The sequence below is a fragment of the Opisthocomus hoazin genome, chromosome 2 (assembly GCF_030867145.1).
Source record: "Opisthocomus hoazin isolate bOpiHoa1 chromosome 2, bOpiHoa1.hap1, whole genome shotgun sequence".
Lineage (NCBI taxonomy): Eukaryota > Metazoa > Chordata > Aves > Opisthocomiformes > Opisthocomidae > Opisthocomus > Opisthocomus hoazin.
In genome coordinates, this window is record NC_134415.1 from 56,826,629 (window position 1) to 56,846,841 (window position 20,213).

Consider the following 20,213-nt stretch of genomic DNA (forward strand, 5'->3'; position numbering starts at 1 on the left):
TACGTGCTCCTCCTGCAAATCATTAAAATCTACTAGCAGTATCTGTGTAATGATTTTCTTATACAGAGACTGAAAACCCCAAAACACTTCTGTTCAAGTGAGAGATAAACCTTAATTCATACACAAGAAAGTATCCATAAAAATATAATTAGTTAGGAATGGAAGAAATTGACAAAGGATCAGATCCAAAGTACAACAGATGTGGATTTTAGGAGCCTAAGTACAACAGTGCACTTCAAAACTGCCCATTCTGTGGCTGCCTAGCCCTGGTGGTGCTTATTCATGACAAGCAAGTAAGAATTTTAATTCAGACACCCCACTTTGCACCTAATGAGTAGGCACAATCCAGAGGGTAATGTCATGGAAGAAGAATCTACCCTCTACTTATTTTTTTTTTTCCAAAAAGAAAGTAGGTGACAGAAGGTGACGACCTCTGCAGCTTACAGAGTACCTGCTTGGAATGGAGGCATCCTGAATTGTGAACCCCGATCCTAGGACTGTTTATGCACTACACCCTAGAAAATCATGAACAAAAAAGAAGAAATACTCTGCCACCAAAACTGCCTGTTTTGATTGCATAAGAGATTAATTTAAAGCGCACAGGACAACTGAGGAAGCTGTTGTGATTAAAAGCGTGAAATAGGAGAGCAGAGTGAATGCTAGGGTTGAAATATCTCTATTCCTAACAGAGAGCTGGCCCAGGCTCCAGTAAAATGTGATATAGAAAGCAGAAGAAATCAACAAATTGCATGAACAGAAAAGAACTATACATTTTTAGTACAATATAAGAACGAAATTAATTAAATACCTGCACTGGCCAGAGAAGATTTGGATAAGCAGAAAAATAAATTACTCTTTCAGACAGTGATAAAAGGAAAGGATTGGCTGGAGCCAAATCAGTCAGACTATGCTGGTAGGATGACCTAACCTTAGGTACTGAAGACACAGCTGAAAATAATTAAAGGAATTTTGTAAACAAAAAACGTGGTGTTAAAAGCCTCCTTGGATATTTCTTTGGTGTTATTTATTTTTTACTTAAAGAGCCTCTGTCTCATGAAAAAAAGACAAATGGATGCTTAAGTGCAACATTTTTTGACGGGAATTTTGTATCACCAGTGAAGATGAGAATAATATGTAAATAGGTAAATAGGTAATAAGCCATAAACATATTTTCACTAGGTGCAGTAAATGTTTGTGTATAGTTTAATAGCTGACACTGCCTTTGTCTGGTCCAAGATGACTGTGGCGGGACAAAAGTCCAGATAGGCATGCGAGATACTAAGGAGGATGGTGCACAACCTCCTTCACAAGTCTCACGTTCCCATTGCATGGTGCTGCTGTCATTCATTCCTTTCGCCTCAGGTACCCTCCCTTGCTAGTGCATTGCAGCTATTCACCTCCTGTCACATACCACTGGCAGTGGTCAGCAGAGAGCCGCAGTGGTCAGCTGGTAACAATTCCTTAAGTTCTTCCTAAGACAACCATGCCTCTTTTTTGCCACGCTCTAGCTCGACACAAAACAGCAACATGGGCACTTGTGTGTTATTATCTGCACCAGTTGGGTAGATCGATACTGCAGAGCCCTTCCAATTCATACTTCAACAACCAACGTATGCACTTGTCATTTTGCTTGCTGACCCGAGCTGAGTGTGCAGGAACTTGGTGCGGTCTCTGCAGCAGTAAGATGTGTCCTCTCTCTGCCACGCACCTCCATATAGCCTAATGGCATCCATACATAGGGTGTTACTCATGCTGTACCATAGGTCTTTTATTAAAGATGCCCTTGATCTGTGAGCCTGCCAAAGACCATGCAGGCTTCCAGATGCAGGAACTCATCATATCAGTACAGGCATGGTCAATCAGGATGTTTCTGAAATGGGTGAATTTACACACAGTAGACAGTTTATCTCCAATTGCGATTATGGCAAGTGCTAGCACAGCTTTTTTCCAGGAGCTGACCAGCTAACTGACACATGCTTTTCATTTCCTTCTTGTTTATGGCTTATTTAAATTAAGCTGCAGAAATATCGGAAAGTTCACCTGTAGCTGGAAGTCCTCCTTAGAATTTGTCACCAATGCAGATTATTGGGGAAAAGCACAGATGTTTGTCTGGCAACAGCTCTGAGTCTAGAAAGCTTGAGCAGTTTCCCAGCAGCCAGGAAAGATTCCAAAACTCACTTGGAGCTGTGGTTACACTGCCCCATCCAATACATTTGAGTAGAACAACCTGAATAGGATTAGTTCAGAAATGTTTCCCAGCTTCTTTCTATTTATGGCAAGGAAATGTTTGGCTAGGGCTCAGTCGATCCTGACTCTGCAGTGTGAGTGACTAAGCACCATTAAGAAGTTCTCAGGAAAGCTAAGCACCTTAGCTAGTCTTCCAAAGCCTGGATTGACTGACTGTCAAAAGCTTTAGTGCAGTTAGAGGCCAAGCAGAGATCTTGAGGTCACTTCTGCTGGTCCTTTTCTCGTCCATGATGAGTAGTTCAATAATTATTACGGTGTGCAGATCACCTGGAGTACACTGCCTTCTCTGGATACAACCGAAAACACTTCTGTGGCTTACGTACAAACTAATGACAAACACCACGAGTGGACTTGTCGCTTCAATAGCTACCCACTGCTCTGGGATTATTCTATCAAATCTTAGCACACATTAGAACTGGGTGGGCTTTTACTCATTCTGGCTTGTGTGGGACTACCATCATTCTCTTTCTTCTTCATGCTAACACCGGTGGTACACTACCACACAAAAATAGAAGAAAAAAAGGCTCATAAGCACAGTGATGCCCGCACTCTGCAGTTATAGATGAAGTTACTGCGATTATCTTGAGGCAAAAGACCCAGCAAGTCTGACCAGCAGCAACTCATGGTCTGCGGGATCACACTGGCATGTGGGCCAACATTACATGCCCCATTGTCTCAAACACTTACTAAGAAAAGGGGTTGCTTACGTGGTATCTGTAGAATACTGATGAAAAAAAATCAGCAGGTGATCTCCTCCCTCCTTTTCCAAGAGCAGTAAAAAGAAAAGGCGGGCAAAGAAGACCAAAGCCGAGTGGATTCGTTTAGTAGCAGGGATCTGAGTGGCCAATGAAGATACATTGCTGGGGGCTAAGTGACTCGGCAACATTTTACAGTGGCTCTGTCACAGCTGGACTCTGTCATAGCTGAGTACAAAGATGTTGCAAACTAGCTGGGTCCAATTGCTTCTTCCCCAGCTGTGCAAAACACTTGGGCTTTGGACTGGGGTATAAAACACTGGCAAGAGATTTCAGACATCAGAGATCAAAAGGTCTGAGCAGGCAACATGAATTACGGAGGTTCAGCAGAATCGGTCTTGCCTGTAAACAGGATGTGGTTATTGGGTAAGAGCTAGAGGCCCCAGAGAAGCTCTGAAACACAGCAGCTAAATCCTGAGAGATAACGGGGATGCTCACTGAACTATAAAATTAAAAGGCCTGCTACTGTTCCCACCGACGTCCCAGTGAGAGAGCAGGTTGCTGCTAATTTTTTACAGGAAGAATTCAAGTCCCAGAAAGCCTTGACTCGTTGAATGGCACCAACTAGAAAGTGAGGGTAGAGAACTGCTGTTGTCTCAACCTTGTGTGTATTACACTATTTGCCTAAATGTTTGCAAGTATTGCTACAATGTTACAATAATGAATGAGGTTCTCCTTGTGTTACCTGCCAATATAAACAGAAAATGAAATCCAATCTCCCCTCAAAAAATGCATAGTCCAGTTAAAGAATGGATTAAAGGACCAAATGCATAGAAGTTTAAGCAAAGTGTCTGTATTATGCAAAAAGAGTGCTTTTAAAGTCCTTTAGTTCTTCATCCAGTTTCGACAGGTTTTTGTGCTGTGATTAATACTACTATAAATAATAAGGCTAGCTGTGCTATGAAAGTTATAACCAGGTGTGTTTGCAGGGCCTGGCCTAACATACCCAGACAACAGGACCCAAGTGGATTATAACTTACATTCTTAAAGTTATATCTGGGCACAAGTCTTTACTTGTAGCAGTCTCTGTTTACCATTTAGTCAAACACGGCCAAGTTCTACAAGTTTTCTTCCCAGTTTAGTGTATTACAGTAAGCATGTGTGAATAGATGGAAAAATTAGATATTATTTCTGTAAATTCTAAACTGTTAGCTAAAATATGTAACGGACAATTAAAGGTATACTGAAAATGCACATTTCTCTCAAGTTAATTTTTATATCAGATATTTACTGATCCTTATCTAAGTGTACTTCTTTGATTTCTAGGACTTTTGCCACCTGTGGGACCATTCTTTCACATTTTACCAAGACGACATGAGGAAGTATCCAACAGCCCTGGCAGCACAGAGAGGCAGCTCTCGCAGTTCACAACTCAGTCACTTTGTAAAAATATGGACACTGTCTTGGTTTCTTTCCAATGTTTACACATCATGCTGGCAATATGGCTGTAAACTGACATGGGGTTACAGGTCTAAGAAAGTTTGTGCAATTTTTGAGGTGACGATGATGGCTGCTTCGTAACTATTTTGCTGCCTCCTGATTACGCTTCTCCCTCTGTGCGCTATCACATTTACCGTGCAAACACAGCACGCCTGGCTGTCAAGCTTCCAAGAGCAAACACCATGTAAAAGGGCCATTCCACTGTGTGCAGAGCCTGTTACCGCCCAGGCCCTCCTGCTGTGGCTAGGAGATGCGAGCCAACGTCTGGAATCACGGCGCGGCAAGTTTCCCCTCCAAAAGTGACGACTGATCTTCCAGCTCACTTTACTTGGAAGGAAAGGTCAGGAGAGAGTCACAAAGAACAATTACCTCCAGCCGTCAGGGAGGAGGTGCTGGGAGAAGAGTAGCATCTGCCACCCGGCCACTGACCACATCACCCAAAGACGCAATCTAGCGCTGAAAGGAAGACGGAAGCAGAATGCAGAGTTACCACACAAGAGCAGTGAGCGGAGAGAAACGTTTAACCCGTGCCACCCGGCCACCAACCGGCCGTGCTGCCGCAGGGATGAGCGGAGGCACCTTGGCAGCCCCGGCGGCTCGGCTCGGCCCGGCGGTGACCGCGGCGGGCGGTGCTGCCCGGCCCCGCAGCAGCCCCCGGTCCAGCCGCTTTCGGCCTGCGAACAGCGACCGCTGCCCGGCCGGGGCCGCACGGCGCTCGCCAGCACGGCGGCGGGGGCGAGGGCGATGCGGGGGGGGGGGAGGCCACAGCCCTCCGGGGAGCGCTGCCGCCGGTGGAAACGCTCCTCCCGCCTCGCCCCCTGCCCCGCCGCCGCTGCCCGCTCCCCGCCGCACCGTGAGGCAGCGACGTCGAGGCCGCCGCGGCGGGACGGGGCGCAGCCCTCGCCCCTGGCAGCCGCCGGGGGATTCACCGCGTGTACCCGCGGCCCCCGGCCGCCGCCCGTTACCTGCTCCCGCCCCCGGCTGACGGAGGCCAACGCCGCTCGCCCCGCTCGCCCCACGCGCACCCCCCGCACCGCCCCGGCCCCCGCGCAGCGCGGCGCGGCGCAGCGAGCCCCGCCACATCCGGGTGCCGCCGCTCTTAGCGCGCATGCGCGGCCGCCCCGCCGCTGCGAGGTAGGGCGCCGCGGCGGTGTCGGCGCTCCTCCCCGGGGCGCTGCGCTTCCGCGTTGTCAGGCAAGGGGGGGCGACCGTGAGGCGGGGGAGGCGCCCTCCGCGGCGGTGGCAGGAGGAGGAGGAGGAGGATGATGGTTGTGGGGGCGGGCGGCGGCAGCCGCTGGCAGCGGCCGGGAGAAGCCCAGCTGGTGACTGGGTGGCGGCACACGCAGCTCTGAGGAGGCGGAGGGTGCCCGAGCCGAGCCGCGGGGCGGGCGCCTGCGAAGAGGGGAGAGACTGCGGCGGCGGGAGGGGACCGGCACACACGCACGCACGCAGAGACGGGTGACAGCGGCGGCCGCGGTCGCCACGATGTGAGGCGGGCTGCGCGAGGGGAGCGCGGAGAGGAGAGGCGAGGCAGCCCGCACGCCCCCGGCGGCGGGAGGGGCGGCCGGGCCCGAGGCGAGCCGCGCGCCCCGGCGGGCAGGGTGCGGGGCGCGGAGCGTCCGCGGGCGGCGAGTCCGGGGCCGGCGGCGGCGCCGGTGGGCTGACCGGCTCGTGTTTGCTTGGCTCCAGTCTCCGCCTCCGAGCCCGCGGGCCCCGATGAGGAGCGCCGCCGCGCTGCCGGGCTGACGCCTCGCCGCCCCCCCTGCGGACGAGGAGGAGCCGCTGCCCCGCGGCGGAGAGCGCGGCGCCCCGGGCCGCCCCTGCACCGCCCTCCCCGGCGGGGGCTCGTCTGCCGCCTGCGGGGCGGGCGGCGGCGGCCAGGCCGGGGGAGCTGGGGAGCGCCGCCGCCGAGGACCATGAGGAAATTTAACATCAGGAAGGTGCTGGACGGCCTGACGGCGGTCTCCTCCGCCGCCTCGGCGTCGTCCGCCGCGCAGCAGCAGCAGGCGGGGAATCGGGAGACCGAAATCCAGGAGACGCTCCAGTCCGAGCACTTCCAGCTCTGCAAGGTGAACGGGTGCTGCGGCCCCGAGCCTGCTGGCGGCCGGGGGAGGGGGGGCGACGCCGCGGTGGGCTCTGCGGGCTTTGCCTCTCGGTGCCGAGCGCGCCCGCCGCTCCGCTGTACTTGTTTGCGTTCGTTATGTGTGTTTGGTTTTTTTTTTTTTGGAGGAGGGGGAAGAGGAGGAGAAGGACTGGGGGGAGAGAAGGGGGGGAAGCGGTGGGTGTAGCTTGCACAGGTCTTGTTGGATTTCCGTAGTCATCTTTCCTGGAGAGTTTCGGGGTTTGTCGCCTTCTAGGCTCGTTCATGCGTGCCATATTGGCCGTGAAGGCTTGGCAGCGGGAGCGGGATGGATGGGGGAAGGAGCGATGCCTGGCTGTGGTGCGGGTCTGATCGTCGCGGCGTCTGGGCAGAAGCCTCTGCTGCTGGGCCCAAAGGACAGGGGCTCTGTCGCTCTGCGTTATTTGGAAGTGCAGTTAGCCTCTTCCTTTGCGCCTGAGAAGGGCTGTAGACGTTCGTGGTGGCTTCGCTGCAGTGGGTTGCCAAGTTGCCGATGCTGCTGTTGCAAATGTTCTCCAGAGACAAAGTTACTGGTTTTTAATTTGCTTCTGCGTGATACAGTAACTGCAGTTCGTGTCTGCACACTTCAGAAAATGATGCAGCGAATTAATCCACCAGCTGTAACAAGAGGAATAAAAACTGATTTGAATATCAATACCCATTTTTATCTTTACAGTGCACCCGTGGCCTAGCTTGATATGGATGAGCTTGTTTGTGGATTCTCCTCCTTGTTTTATCTAGTACTGCAGGCGTTGCTTCTGCGAGTTGTTCGCGAAGGACATGGGAAAGAGCCGAGCTGTTACCAGTGAGATTTTATTCACTGTGAAATACTGAGAGTTGCGGGCTATGCCTGCGACTTTGTTGAAGTGAAAGGAGTATATCAGAAGTTTGCTATGTATTTATGAGGTCCTAAAATAACTGCTTTAAACTAAAGGCTTTGAAATGGAAAAGCTAGTGTTTGTGTGGCTTGTGTTGTGTATGTTTATAACAGAAATAAGAGCAGGTAGCACTCTTATGTTCTTGATTCTGATTAATTGCAGCCTGAGAAGTGTAATGGAGTTATTGCTTGGTCAATTACCAAATTAGCCTTGGCTAAACAGAAAGCTAAATGCGTCAATAGCTTCATTTAAGAAAGAATCCCATAGTTGAAGGGGTTTTTTGCATTGTTTGGTGGGGTATTTTTTGTTGTCGTCTATTTTCGGGGTTGTTTTTCTCTCTGGGAGAAGCGGAGGGTGAGAGAGTGGTTCTGTGGAGCTTGGGTTGTTTGTTTTTTTTTTTCTGACATGCTGAGAGAGGTTGCAGTGTCATGTGGGGCCTGTTGGATTGAAATTGATAATTTGTGATAGTTTTAATGACAAGTCTGACTTTGTTGCCAAACTTCCTAAGAACATCTTGTATTTTAATAGTTTAGTGCCATTGTCAGAACTGAAAAAAAGATTACTCTGAATGAGGTAGATGAAATAATGAGATGCTGAGTTGACAGAGTCTTTGTACAGAAGAAACGTAAGATTCAAATGAAGTTTCAGTAAGTATGACTCACTTCATGATTGAGGATGAATGAGTAGTTATGACTAAAAAAACATCTTTAAGAATGGGTTCGTGTAAGACAGCTGATTTTCTCAGTCTGTTGTTAAAATGCTTAAATTCCATTCTTAATTGTGATTAACACTGAATCCTCTTCCCTAACATACGATATTGATTCTGTTTATTTTTGCTCTGCTACTTGACCCACCATTACTGTGATGCTCTGACTTGTTAGACTGTACGCCATGGTTTCCCCTATCAACCTTCAGCCTTGGCATTTGATCCTGTTCAGAAAATACTGGCCATTGGGACTCAGACTGGAGCACTAAGGCTGTATCCTTTTATATTCTGAAGTGGATTTGGTGCACCTCACGCAAGTGATGTTTTGATTCAGCTGCTGGAACTATTCAGAAGTCTGGTGGGAACCAGGTATGCAGGAGGGGAGTAAAAAAGCTCTATTTTCTGTTGGTGGGTGGCCTGGCTGTTCTGGTTGTTCTTTGTGTCAGTTCAAGTTGTGTTAATGATATGAGGTATGGCTGCTCAGTCCCCATTATCTCAAGTTAATATATACATTTTGAAGAGGATTTCTAGTGTGCCGACAGTTTACAGCAGCTGACTGCAAGTCTGAAGAGAAATCTGGGCTGAGTTCTGTTTCATTGTTCTGACGTGTCCTCTGGGACTGAAAAATAACGTGGGTTTTTTTTGGTGGGTTTTTTTTTTGGTCTTTTTCTTCAAATAAGCTTCGTAATACTGTACTTAACCTGCTGCTCCTTCTGCATTGCCAAAAGATTGTTTCAAGTGGAGACACTAAAGAGTACAGGATTATATCTCACTAATGGTTTCCAATGAGCAGAATGAATTTGTGAAATAATGCACCAGTAACCCTTCTTCTTTTTGTTCACTAAAAAGTGAACTACCCATATGTTCGTGGCCGTATGATACTATAGCTATATGGTGCTATCCAAGCCATGTGATAATATATGTCTTTAAACTTTTATTTTTAAAAGAAGATGCCCCGTAGATTCTTTAATCTGCACTGCCATTGCCCAAACCTTACTTTTCAACAGAAGAGAATGAACTGAATTCTCTGTCATGAAATTGACTGAACTGTGACCTTTCTGAAGAAGGTTTAAGTGATCTCGCTAGAAAAATTGACTTAATCCTCTTTAAACTGTAGGTAAATCACAGCTTTTGGGGTTTTTTTTCTTGCTTATATTAGTCTGCAAGTGGACCTCTTTTTTTGCTTGTGTAACATCACTACTCTGTAAGGTTAATTTCCTGAAAAGGGTTATCTTTTATAAGTTGAAAAGTTAGAACTTCAGTATCAAATCCAAGTCTTAAAGAAGAGGTTGAAATGAAGTAGCTTGTAGCATATCTATAATGTTATCTATTATGAAGTTCCAAAGTCTCTTATTTCAAAGTATGAGTAACAGTAATGACCATGCAGTGCTCTTTTTGCTGTATTTGAAACTACCCTTAACTCCATAAATTTTGGTTGTAATAAGGTGGCAATGTTGACTTAAATGAAGAGTGAGGTATGGGTGGGTGATGCTGTTAATTACTCTCATATTGGTGGAACAGATGAGAAAACAAGAGACTTAAAAGTAAGGATTTGGGTTGGAGGAAAAGGAGAGATCAAAAAGCACTTGTTTAGAGCTTATTCACCTGTAATTTTGGGCAACATGATGTTGCAGTTTAGGTAATGATGACTTGATAAAACCTGTTTACTGGCACTCATCCATGACTACACCTGTGAATTCTCAGAGTGTGAATTGCTTGCTAAATAATGGAGAGAAGTATTGCAAGGTTGTGAGGAAAGAAACAGTTACTGTGAGAGGAAGCAGTAACGTTGGCAGAAAATGTATTTCCTAATGGAAAGGAAAAAGCTTCATGCAGACAATGAAATGTTTGTGCTCCCCTAAGTTGATGAAGTTGAATATGCTTCACAGTACCTTGATAGAGATCTTGATTCTTGGAAGAACTGGTTAAAAGCCCTCAACCTTGGCTAATGTGTTAGCCCTATAACCCAACAATGCTGCAGAAATTGTACCTCCTGTGATTACTTCCTCGTTGGAATAGAGGAGTGCAGGCAGAACGGATAGACTCAGACATGTTCCCTTCCCGATGTAAAACCAGCTGCTCGCTTTCTGCCTAGTTTGAAAAGCACTCTTTGGGTGAAACTTGCAAGAAGTGCTTATTTTAGTTTATTGCTCAAAGATAAAAACACAAACAAAAAATGCTTGTTGACCTAGAAGATGCTTTACCCAGTAAGGTTTTCACAAATAATAAATTGTGTGCAAGGGTTCATTAAAGTGGGAGCCACTTACTCTTTAGAGCTGCAAAAGTGTTTTTAATTGAAATGAGGTGTGGACTAGAAAGACTGAGAGTCAGTAAAGAGGTATTAATTGAGAAGTAAATCTTAAAAGTGAGAGAAAAGTCAATCCTTCTCATCTTCTGCATTCATGTTATGAGAGTATCGAAGTAAAGGAATGATAATGCTTCTTTCATTGCCCACCAGCAGATGGGAGCTGGGTATTAGTGTTTTCCTTGCATCTGCTCAAGATTTCACTTCCTTTGTATTGCTAGTAAGTGATCTGAGGAATTCTGAGGCAATTTTTTTTTAAAGGATATTAAAGTTTAAATATTCTTAAGTGAAGGAATGAGCTAATCTGTTCTAGATTTCATGGCAGGGGGGTGATAGAGGGGGACCCTCTCCAAATCAGGGGTTGTAACTAAATGCTCTGTAAAGTCCCTTCCAACGCAAACCATTTAATGAGTTCTATGATTAATATGTAAATAAATTAATATTGTAGTCCTGATTGACTTTGGGCAATTTATCAGCTGACTGCTTTACAGAACATGTTCTCTGTATATGAGCAGTCTGCAGTCGGGTATTTTAACTTCAAAACCAGTATCGGTTACAACAGATTAATGTGAGCAGGAATTTTCCTAACCATATTCCCATCTCATTCTTCTTTCAGGTCTCCGTAACCACTAGTGGAGGAACACTGAGAATTCTAATACACAAATACTGAATGTTGTATCTAGTATTGATACAGCGACATATAAAGATAGAACTAAAGCTTTTTCTGAAGAGACAAAATCTGTAGATACAAATATACTGGGAGTTCACTGACTTAGCATGTTTATCAATTAGAGATACATGACGACAGAATAACATCAACGCTGTATGGAATTCTGTGAATCCATGAAGTAATTGTGAAAATGGAAATACCTAAATTAGAGGTGGCATGTTTCACTGAGTGGGTTAGAAATAGAAGTAGTACTCTCAATATTCTTGTGCCCAATCCTAGGCTTGATGGGTTAAAATTGGAGGATAGTGTTGTGGAGTTGGTGACTTGATGTGCCACAGGCAGGACCTTTCTGTGCATTTAAGCAGCAGTTTGTTCTAGATCTTGCAATTTTAAGAGGGAAAGAAGTCTATAAAAATATTAGGAGGAGACAGCTTTTAGTGTAAAACTTAAACTTTGAGTCAGCAGAGTTACAGTTTGGGATTATTCACTGGCTTGAGTGGTGTATCCCTTGTATTCCTTTAAAAAAACAAACAACCTTGATTCTATTTCCAGAGTTACTTAGAAATATTTCTAACTGATTTATCTAAGAGTCTTAAAAGCAGGTGTTTCTGACACAGACCGTTATTGCTGATTTTATCCTTAATTAGAGAAGTATTTTGTGCCCTCCATAGGAAGGAACATTTTGAGCAATGAATAACAAAGGCTCTGTTCTTCTGTTTTCAGCTGTGGACAAAAACTTGTTCCCTTTACTGTGTATGGGGGAAAGTTACAATGCATATATGGCTTAAGAGAGTACAAACCTTGGAGAGAGGTCAGATTCTAGAGCTACTACTGTTGATGATAAAACAGCCAGCTGATGTGACCCTCTCCCTGACACTAGGATCTGTTGAAAATAGTTGAGCTGTTTGATTCTGTTTTCTGTATCACAGGGGAAACTGAGCGAGGTAGGCACAAGAGCAGAATCACAGCACTGAGTGACATAAAAATCTTAGATTTATGTATCTCGCATATACCACACTCGCCTGCTCGCACTGATCCAGTTGTTCCTCTGAGTCCATGGTGCTGATCAGAGGATGCTCGTTGGAGCTAGTTGAGGTGTTTCAGTCTTGGCTGGTGGTCTGGCTCTTACCTGTGGCAATTCTGCCTCAGGCTCACCCTTCTGCACAGTGCTGGATGTCTGTGGATGTGTTTTCCTCCAAGGAGCAATTGTGCTCATTACTGATTTCAAAGTGCAGTGGTCAGTATAAGCTGCTGGTGGCCTCATTTGTCATTGCAGGCCAATCTCTGACTTTCTCCATGCTTAAAGGGATTTAGTTGTTGTTACCAGGGTGGCTTGCATCTTTGATCTCCTGTCCCAAATGTATTAGATGTCAAATACTTAAAAGTTCATCTGTGCTTTGCTTCTTTTCCTGTGCATACCCAAACCATTACAGCAGGACACACAGTCTATAGTTTCTAGGAAGTTTTGTGCATAATTGTCTGTGCTTTGTTTTCCCAGCAGGTATAAAGACCTTCTAATGAGCTAGAGTTGAGTATATGTATTTGAGGCTTAACTTGCCTGAATGGTGTAATTGGGTGGACTTCACACTGTGACATCCCGGCAGCATTCAGTACCATAAGTAATAGCCCTGCTTCCATGCTGTCTGTTGTTTTCACTGTTCTGCTTAAAAGTCCCTGTAGAAGTCAAATGTGATTTAAACTGTAAGGAGATTTGAGAAAGGTGAAATGAACTTTTTTTAGGATTTGTCTGTCTTTAGGATGATGTTTCCTCAGGACTTCAAATTACTAATTGTACAAATTACTAATTGACTTAATAGCTGAGCTGGGTTTTTTTGCTTTTGTAGGAGGTAGAAAAAATTTTGAAGCTGAAAATTTGAAGGAGATCTGCTCCTTGCTGTTTAACTGCTCCATCTTAAACAAGTTTCTTCAGTTTTCTGTGCTCTAATTCCTCAATAGCAAAACTAGGACAGTATATCAAATGAGATGTTTTGATTGTCTGCCAACATGAATCCAATGTCTTAATTGGTGCTTCATGCCTTAAAAATACTCACTTGCAGCTTGGAGCTCTGTCTCTGTATTGACAGAGAGAATTCTGAAAAGGAAGACTATTTCCACTAGAAATGCTTGAGAATAAGGGGGATATCCATAGAATAAGTGTTGTGCCTTCCACACAGACCAAATCATGCTTACGACTTTATTCCCAAGAAGAATAGGTTCTTTAACTGAAATTTTGGGGTGTTTTATTCTGTTGCAAACCTAGTTCACAAGAAGGAGAGAAAAATTAGATTTTGTCATTGTCATTAAATATTTGAAGATCCCAATCATGCTGAATGTCAGCATCTGTTAATTTCCCCCCCCCATTCTTTGCAGCAGCAAAAGATTACTTCTATTAAGCAAATGGATGAAGTTTTCATATATTTGAGGCATATAAAACTTGCTTTCTGTGTCTTCTGTTCTCTAGCTGTTGTGAGAAGAACTCACAACTGTTATTCTTTGATGAAAATAGCTCAAAGCCTGGATGTGGTTCTATGCAGTCAGTTTCTGATGAAATGTTTATGTTGCTGCATCTGGATAGTTTCGCTATAGAGATATACCAAAACATTCCAGTGATTCAGTGAATTTTCTGAAGCTCTAACAAAATTCTATTTCAAACTTGTGATGATGTTGTATACATTAAAATTTGTTTCCTTTGGATCATTCAGATTATGAGAGGCAGTTTGACTGGGGGTTTTTCCTCTTGCTGAAACATCTACTTGAGATGGTTTTGTTTTATGTTTTTGAAGCAGCCTACATCTGCTTTTCCTCCCTTCTGGAGGAAGGGCAGTAGGGCAATGGCAGGAGCTGTGTTTACAGTATGCAAAGATTTCAGTTTTTCAAACCAAGCATCCTACTGTTAAGTTAGCACAGCTTAAAGTGGGAGACTGCACTAGATGAACTGGTGAGGTGCTTTCCAACCTAAATTAAGTGATTCAGTCTATTCTATGAATATACCAAAGTCAAACTGAACTACTGCTTTGTGGATTGTCAGGGGTTTTTTTTGGCACTTGTACACTGAAGAGAACAGTCTCAACCTTTGCCAATGCTCTTCTGGACTTCAAACAAATCGTTTTGGGAAAAGTACATCAGTAAAGCTACTAAAAATGTTGGAATAGCGTCATGCCAGAGATGGTCTGTGATTATCTATTAATAAGAAAATGTTTACTGGCTCTCTTGCCACACAATTCACATAGAGTAGTTTAAACAAGAAAACTACTTTGCTTGAAACATACGTTAATCTATCACATTTACACTTTTTTTAACACTACCACATTTCTTATATATTCCAGGACTTTGTTTATGTGGGTATCATTAGCTTTCTTGCATATTTCTTTCAGTGAAAAATCCTCATCCCCTAGATGAAGAAAATCAACTACCTTTGGATATGCTGAAATGAAAGAAGGCCAAAATGCCGTGACAAGACATGTAACTCTTAAAAACATATGAAATTATAGCAAGCTAATCCTACGCAGAGAAAGCTATGACTGAATTCTTCATAATAAATTGGATGGTGTACTTTTAGAATCCGTGGTTACACTTGCTGGGAGACTTGGTGATACTTCCATGAAAGCAAGAAAACTGAATTTGTCTTTGATTTGATATATTATTGCATATACTGTAGTTCTACTAAACAGCTTTTAGAAGTAATTGCTTTTGTTCTAAAATACCAGAACTGTAACTGTATTAAATCTCATACTGTAATTCACAAAAATGAACTTTAGAATTAAATCTTTTCTTCACTGTAGCTATTTCACTGACAGAGTAGAAGCCTAATGGATATAGCCTTGCAGCTTCAAACTTGCTAGGTCATGGTGAGCTTGGGGAAGAAAATGTCTTTGGAAACCATGCAGTTTTCTAGGCAGGTGTTACTGTAGCACTAGCGTAGCCTATTTCCATGTACCTCCTAGCTATTTGTGAAACACTGAGGTGGTGTGGACTGTGTGGTGTGATGATGTTACAGTAAAATGTAACAGGGAATTGGACAGCTGGGACCCAGCTTAGGCCTTCAGACCTCTAGTACAGTGCTCAATTCACTAGGCTCTTAATTTGACATTTTACTGGAGTTGTTCTTTGTCAGTCACTGTGGAAGGGCTTTTGGAACTGAAGTACCGTTATTGCTGTAGGAGAAAAAATAAGTGGTTTCAGTAAAGTCATGTCTGGAAAGGTAGAAGCAGCTCATGATTTGAAATGTGATAAAGCTTGAAAGCACAATTCAAGATTACAAACCCTTCCTCACAAAGCTTCCTGTTTGGCAGAAATTTGTAACTGCATTAGACTGCTTCTAAGTGTCCAAGTCTCTCTTTTTACAATGGTAAGCATTCCTAGTGACTAGAAGTTCCCTTGGTTGTTACTTTTATATGTTTCCTCTTGCTCTGCTAGAACTGTTTTTTGTTTGAGTTGAATGGAACAGCAAAAGCCTACGTTATTTATCAGGGTTCCCATGGCACATCTGTTTTTGTAGGGTGATCTGTGTAGAAGCTCATTGAAAAAGAGAATAAAACTTGTAAATTATTACATTCTACATGAAGTTGAATAAAACTGGAGCACATGGATTTTGGACACAGTTCACTTTGTCTTTAATCTTAGCTAATTGGTAATGGTTTCACATTTTGAAAAAATAGTCCTTTGCAGTTTTGAGAGAGGTAATACTGCAGTAGGTCTGTACGTTTAATCTTTTGGGTCTTCTCTTTTCCTCTTGCTTTTCTTGATGTGGCCCATCCTGGAGCATACCATCAATCTGATCATCATTATATTTTTTTGGAAAAATGCAGATTCTTAATCCTGCAAAGTACATCTGGTTAAGTAGACAAGACTTCTCCAAAAATCTAATTCTTTGAAGTGCATTTATTTGTTTGCTGGCCTGAGGAAGAAGTTTGTGGTACTTGTGAACCAGAACTGCATGTGAGTGTGTTGCTTACCCACTGCCATTATGCAGTCTTTCAGCAGCTTTTGAAGTTGCCTTATTTTGCTGAACCATAAGTTTAAATTGTGGTATCGTAATTGGTACTTGAATGCTAATCAAGCATGGCCTGTTAGCATTCAGCTGGTGATAACTTAGGTGACCTTTTTCACGTCAATGTTTCTATCATAGGCACTTGATAATAATACAACTTACATATTTATCAAAGGGAACACTAAGTTACTACTTCTGTTGACATCCAGTGCAAATACAGGAGAAGGTCTAATGACATAATTTAAATATCTGGCAGTGATATTTCTATCACTGAATTTAGGCACAGTTTAAAATAACGAAGGTCTTGGAAATAGCTAAAAATGAAAGTCACTAGTGAGGACTCTGGTAGAGTGGTACAATTCCTTATTTAGTAGATTTCTAGAATATGTAGCAATTCTGTCGGACTCTGGAGTCTTATACTGAATTCTAGTTCATCTTGATTTTTATAACTCTTTAATGAAATTACTTTTTCCGTGGCTATCGTTTAGCCTGATCTGACATACTGATGTTCAGTTTAAGACTCTCTGCCACAAATGAGAACTATTTTGTCCTGCAGTGAAAATGTCTCCTTGGTCAGAGATTCCAGAACTGCTTTTATGTCTGAGATCTGTACAACTTTGTGACAGTTTTGGTCTGCATACTAGTTGTTCTAACTTAATAATTTCCTGCAAAGACTTAGTCTATTTTAAATCCCTATGCTTCTCCTTGGAAAAAAAATCTAATTATTGATAGTGCTTGTATTGAGGCAGCTATATGAATTGCTGGATTAAGATTGATTCTAATATAGTATTAGTAAAAATTTTTCACTGAAGTTTAGGAATAGATATTCCCTAGTCATTTGTCCACAGTAGTTCTACTCTGCATCAGTGGTTCTGTACTGATGGATTTTGTTTGCTTTGAATTTATCTTAACTGTCAAGAATAGTGAAAGGAGGTAAAACTTCAAATGTGTGTCTGCTAATATAGAAACCAAAGTACAAGATTAAATGCTTTGAGGAGTGCCAGGTTATGCTGACTGAGCTAATTAAAACATGTGGAAATTAAATTTTTTTGTAATAACAATGATACTGATCTTGTAATACTTGAAAAATGCAGTCTGAAGGGTTGCGGTTTGCTAGATCAACTATTGAATCGCTATTCCACAGAGAAGTTTATAGCTTGATAGAAATAACTAAAGGCTACTTTATTTATTCTACTGAATGTCGTGGGATTTTTATTTCATAAGTGCCTTAAAAAGGTAGTAATAAAACTTCATTTTGTTTGGGCCACTTGAACCTTAATTTCCTTCTAAAATTGAGGTAATTGTGGTGACCACTGCTTCTGTGTCCAGAATAAGTCTTGGCCTATACCACTCACACCAGACAGTGTGCATAAGAACAATACTGGTGGAGAGAGGAGGTTAGGTTTTCCACCAAGAAGGCTGTAGACCAAACTCATGCTTTTATGAGGTATCTCCCATGGATTCTCCAAGAACTCAAGAACTAACTGTTGTCTCCTGCTCCTATATTCTTGTGAAAAGTCTTTACAGGAGCTGTTTTAACTTTGTAAACAAGAGAACTAAAGAAAGAATGCAGAGACAAAGGAAGCAAGGCCTTCGTACTTCTGCTTAGCAAGCTACAGTTCTATATTGTGCAATTCATGTCATTTTAAGCAGGGGATTGCATTGCATAGCCTCTTGAAGCTGCTGCCAGGCTTGTACTCTGTGTCTGTTCGATTTAACATTATTAGATCTTTGGTTTGTGTTAAGATAATATATTTAACACTTCAAGAGTAGCCAACTGAAGAGATAATCCAGCTGGTATCTAATGTTTTTGATAAACTTTGCTACTGAAGGTCCTGCCTTTTCCCCACCTTATAACACCAGCTTGTCGTCACAGCAACAGATGGACAAAAGCAATTTGCACTTTTCTTGCTCATTAGGGAAAAAAAAATAGAATGCTAATGTTTTGTGATCACTTAATGTTAAATTCGTAGGATTAGTATGCCTGTAATTTTTTTAGCATGTGCTCGATCCAGTCTTACTACCTTGTTAAACAGCGCAGATGTTCATCTTCACAGTTGAAAAACATTCTTGACTGAACTTTGTAGTGTTGATATTAGAAGTACAGTTACTAAGCTTTAGTGCTGCTTATTAATATGCAGATATGTGGGCTGCATAGCAATAACTTGCCTGGCATTCCCTGTTATGTGTGTTCCAAACTTATGTAGTGAGATTAGCTTCACAGCCGCCCGTAAATGTCAGATAAAAAGGAAAGCCACCAAGAAAAGCCCCCAGTAAACTTCCATTTAAGTGACTAAATATAATGAGATTTCTTGCTGGCATGGTGAAATACCTTCTCATTCTTTCAAATGATTAGGTGGGAAACATAACACTTCGGAAAGAAATCCTGGTGAGTTACTAACCTGGAAAAAAGATTCAGTAACCTACTTCTTTAAAGTATAGTCTTATGCGTCCCAAAATTTTCATAAGGACTGCTAGCCAAAGGAAATAGTATTCAATTATCAGCCACTCACAAAGAATGCTGCCATTTTCTTAAACTTTTGTGCATATTTCTCTATCTTTTAGTTAAAAAAACCCCAACAAACAAGCATAGGTCCAAAAACTTTTTTCAGTTACTCATAGTGTATGTGACTGCCTAGGAGACTTGTTTTCTTTCAGACATTTCCCATGGAAGTACTGTGAATATAGTCCCAATTATATTAATAGTCAAAGGGACAGTAAAAAAAAATGTAAAACAGAATGGGATTTATATATGGTTTAGAGGATGCTGTGAGGAAGAGGCAGCAGGAGTTAACTTTTATAATATTGTTTTTTATTTGCGTAGCAAAGGAGAAAAACTACTTAACTTCTGAACTATGACAGTATGAAAGAACTGTGTGTTTGTTGGTTTTTGTTTTGTGGTTTTTTTCCATATGAACACTCTGCCAATAACTTCCAGATCAAATAAATGCCGTTCTGGGTAAAAAGAAAAAATAAAAAGTGTGGGGAGGAGGTGACATTTCCTGAGCAAACTTTACTGACTTTTGATGATCTGTTCTTTCTGTTGGCAATTCCCAGTGGGAGAAGCAGCACATCAGAAGTTGCTAACTGAAGTTTAGTTACAAAGTATTTAGGAACTGCAGTTTTACATTTTAGCATATTATAACTGGAAGCAGTTCCAGTACTTTGTGATAGTCTTGCTGTATATAACTAACAGTGTATTCTGTCATTTCCAGACCAGTTTTTTCGATGACATTTGTGCAGCCTTTTTTACCTGCTGTAGTTTTCTGTAGACAAACTGACTGAAACTTAGTAAATGTGTCTCTCAATGCAGGAAAGTTACCTGTAACGTATTCAGTGTAGTGTTTGTGCTAACAGGTGTGAAGGCCACTGTTACAGCACTTTGCAAATACAGCTCTACAGAAATAAAAACTTAACCTTGCAGATCTGCAAGTACATAGACATCACAGCTGGCGCATAGCTATAATTAGAGACCTAAGTGATCAATATTTGAATGCATCGGTATCTGTTAGGTCCCCAACTTTGCAGCAGAACTGATTTGTATTTGCAGCAGACCTTATTTAAAGCTAGCCCTATTTTAGTACATAATTCCAAAGGGGCCAGAAATGCCATGGTGTGTGGTTTAAATGTGACTGTATGGTAGTCACTAAAAAGACTGTCTTGATGGGTTTTCTTCATTATAAAATGGCTAAAAATGAGGCTGTTATTGCTCTTGCACCTGAGGGTAAGGTCATCTGCCTTAGCATAATAAGCAGTAGAGGTGAACACTGTTGCCAGTTCCTCTGGCAAAGAGGAGCTGCCTGCATTTCATTTAAGGATTTCTACAGCTTCACTCTACTTACTGTTTTGTTAAGGTTATGGACAGGGTCTTCTCCCATAAGTGCTCGGAAGTGACCTGAGCTTATTTGTGTCTAGTGCCCTGGCCTGGGCAGAATACTTACAGACTTTAGCTGTTACCTTAGTGAAACCTCTTAAAGAAGGATGATTTCTAAAACTGAGAAGAGGGAAGTATTTTTTTTGTTGCCTCTCTACAGGCTTTCATAACTCGGTTAAAGTTGGATTGTCCTTTACAAATGTAGTCTTCCTCTATTTTCAAGATTGAC

The 20,213-nt window shown here is 42.7% G+C and overlaps 1 protein-coding gene across 7 annotated transcripts in view; it reads left to right on the forward strand.

The window, feature by feature from the left end:
- Window positions 1–6,262: 6,262 nt before the first annotated feature.
- Window positions 6,263–20,213, forward strand: part of STXBP5 (syntaxin binding protein 5) — a 119,530-nt gene continuing 105,579 nt past the window's right edge. For all 7 annotated transcript variants that reach the window (XM_075413748.1, XM_075413742.1, XM_075413744.1 and 4 more), the window contains exons 1-2: window positions 6,263–6,511; window positions 8,321–8,418. In XM_075413748.1, coding sequence (XP_075269863.1) covers window positions 6,359–6,511; window positions 8,321–8,418 — 251 coding nt within the window. In that variant the 5' untranslated portion in view covers window positions 6,263–6,358. The remainder of the gene's footprint in view (window positions 6,512–8,320; window positions 8,419–20,213) is intronic.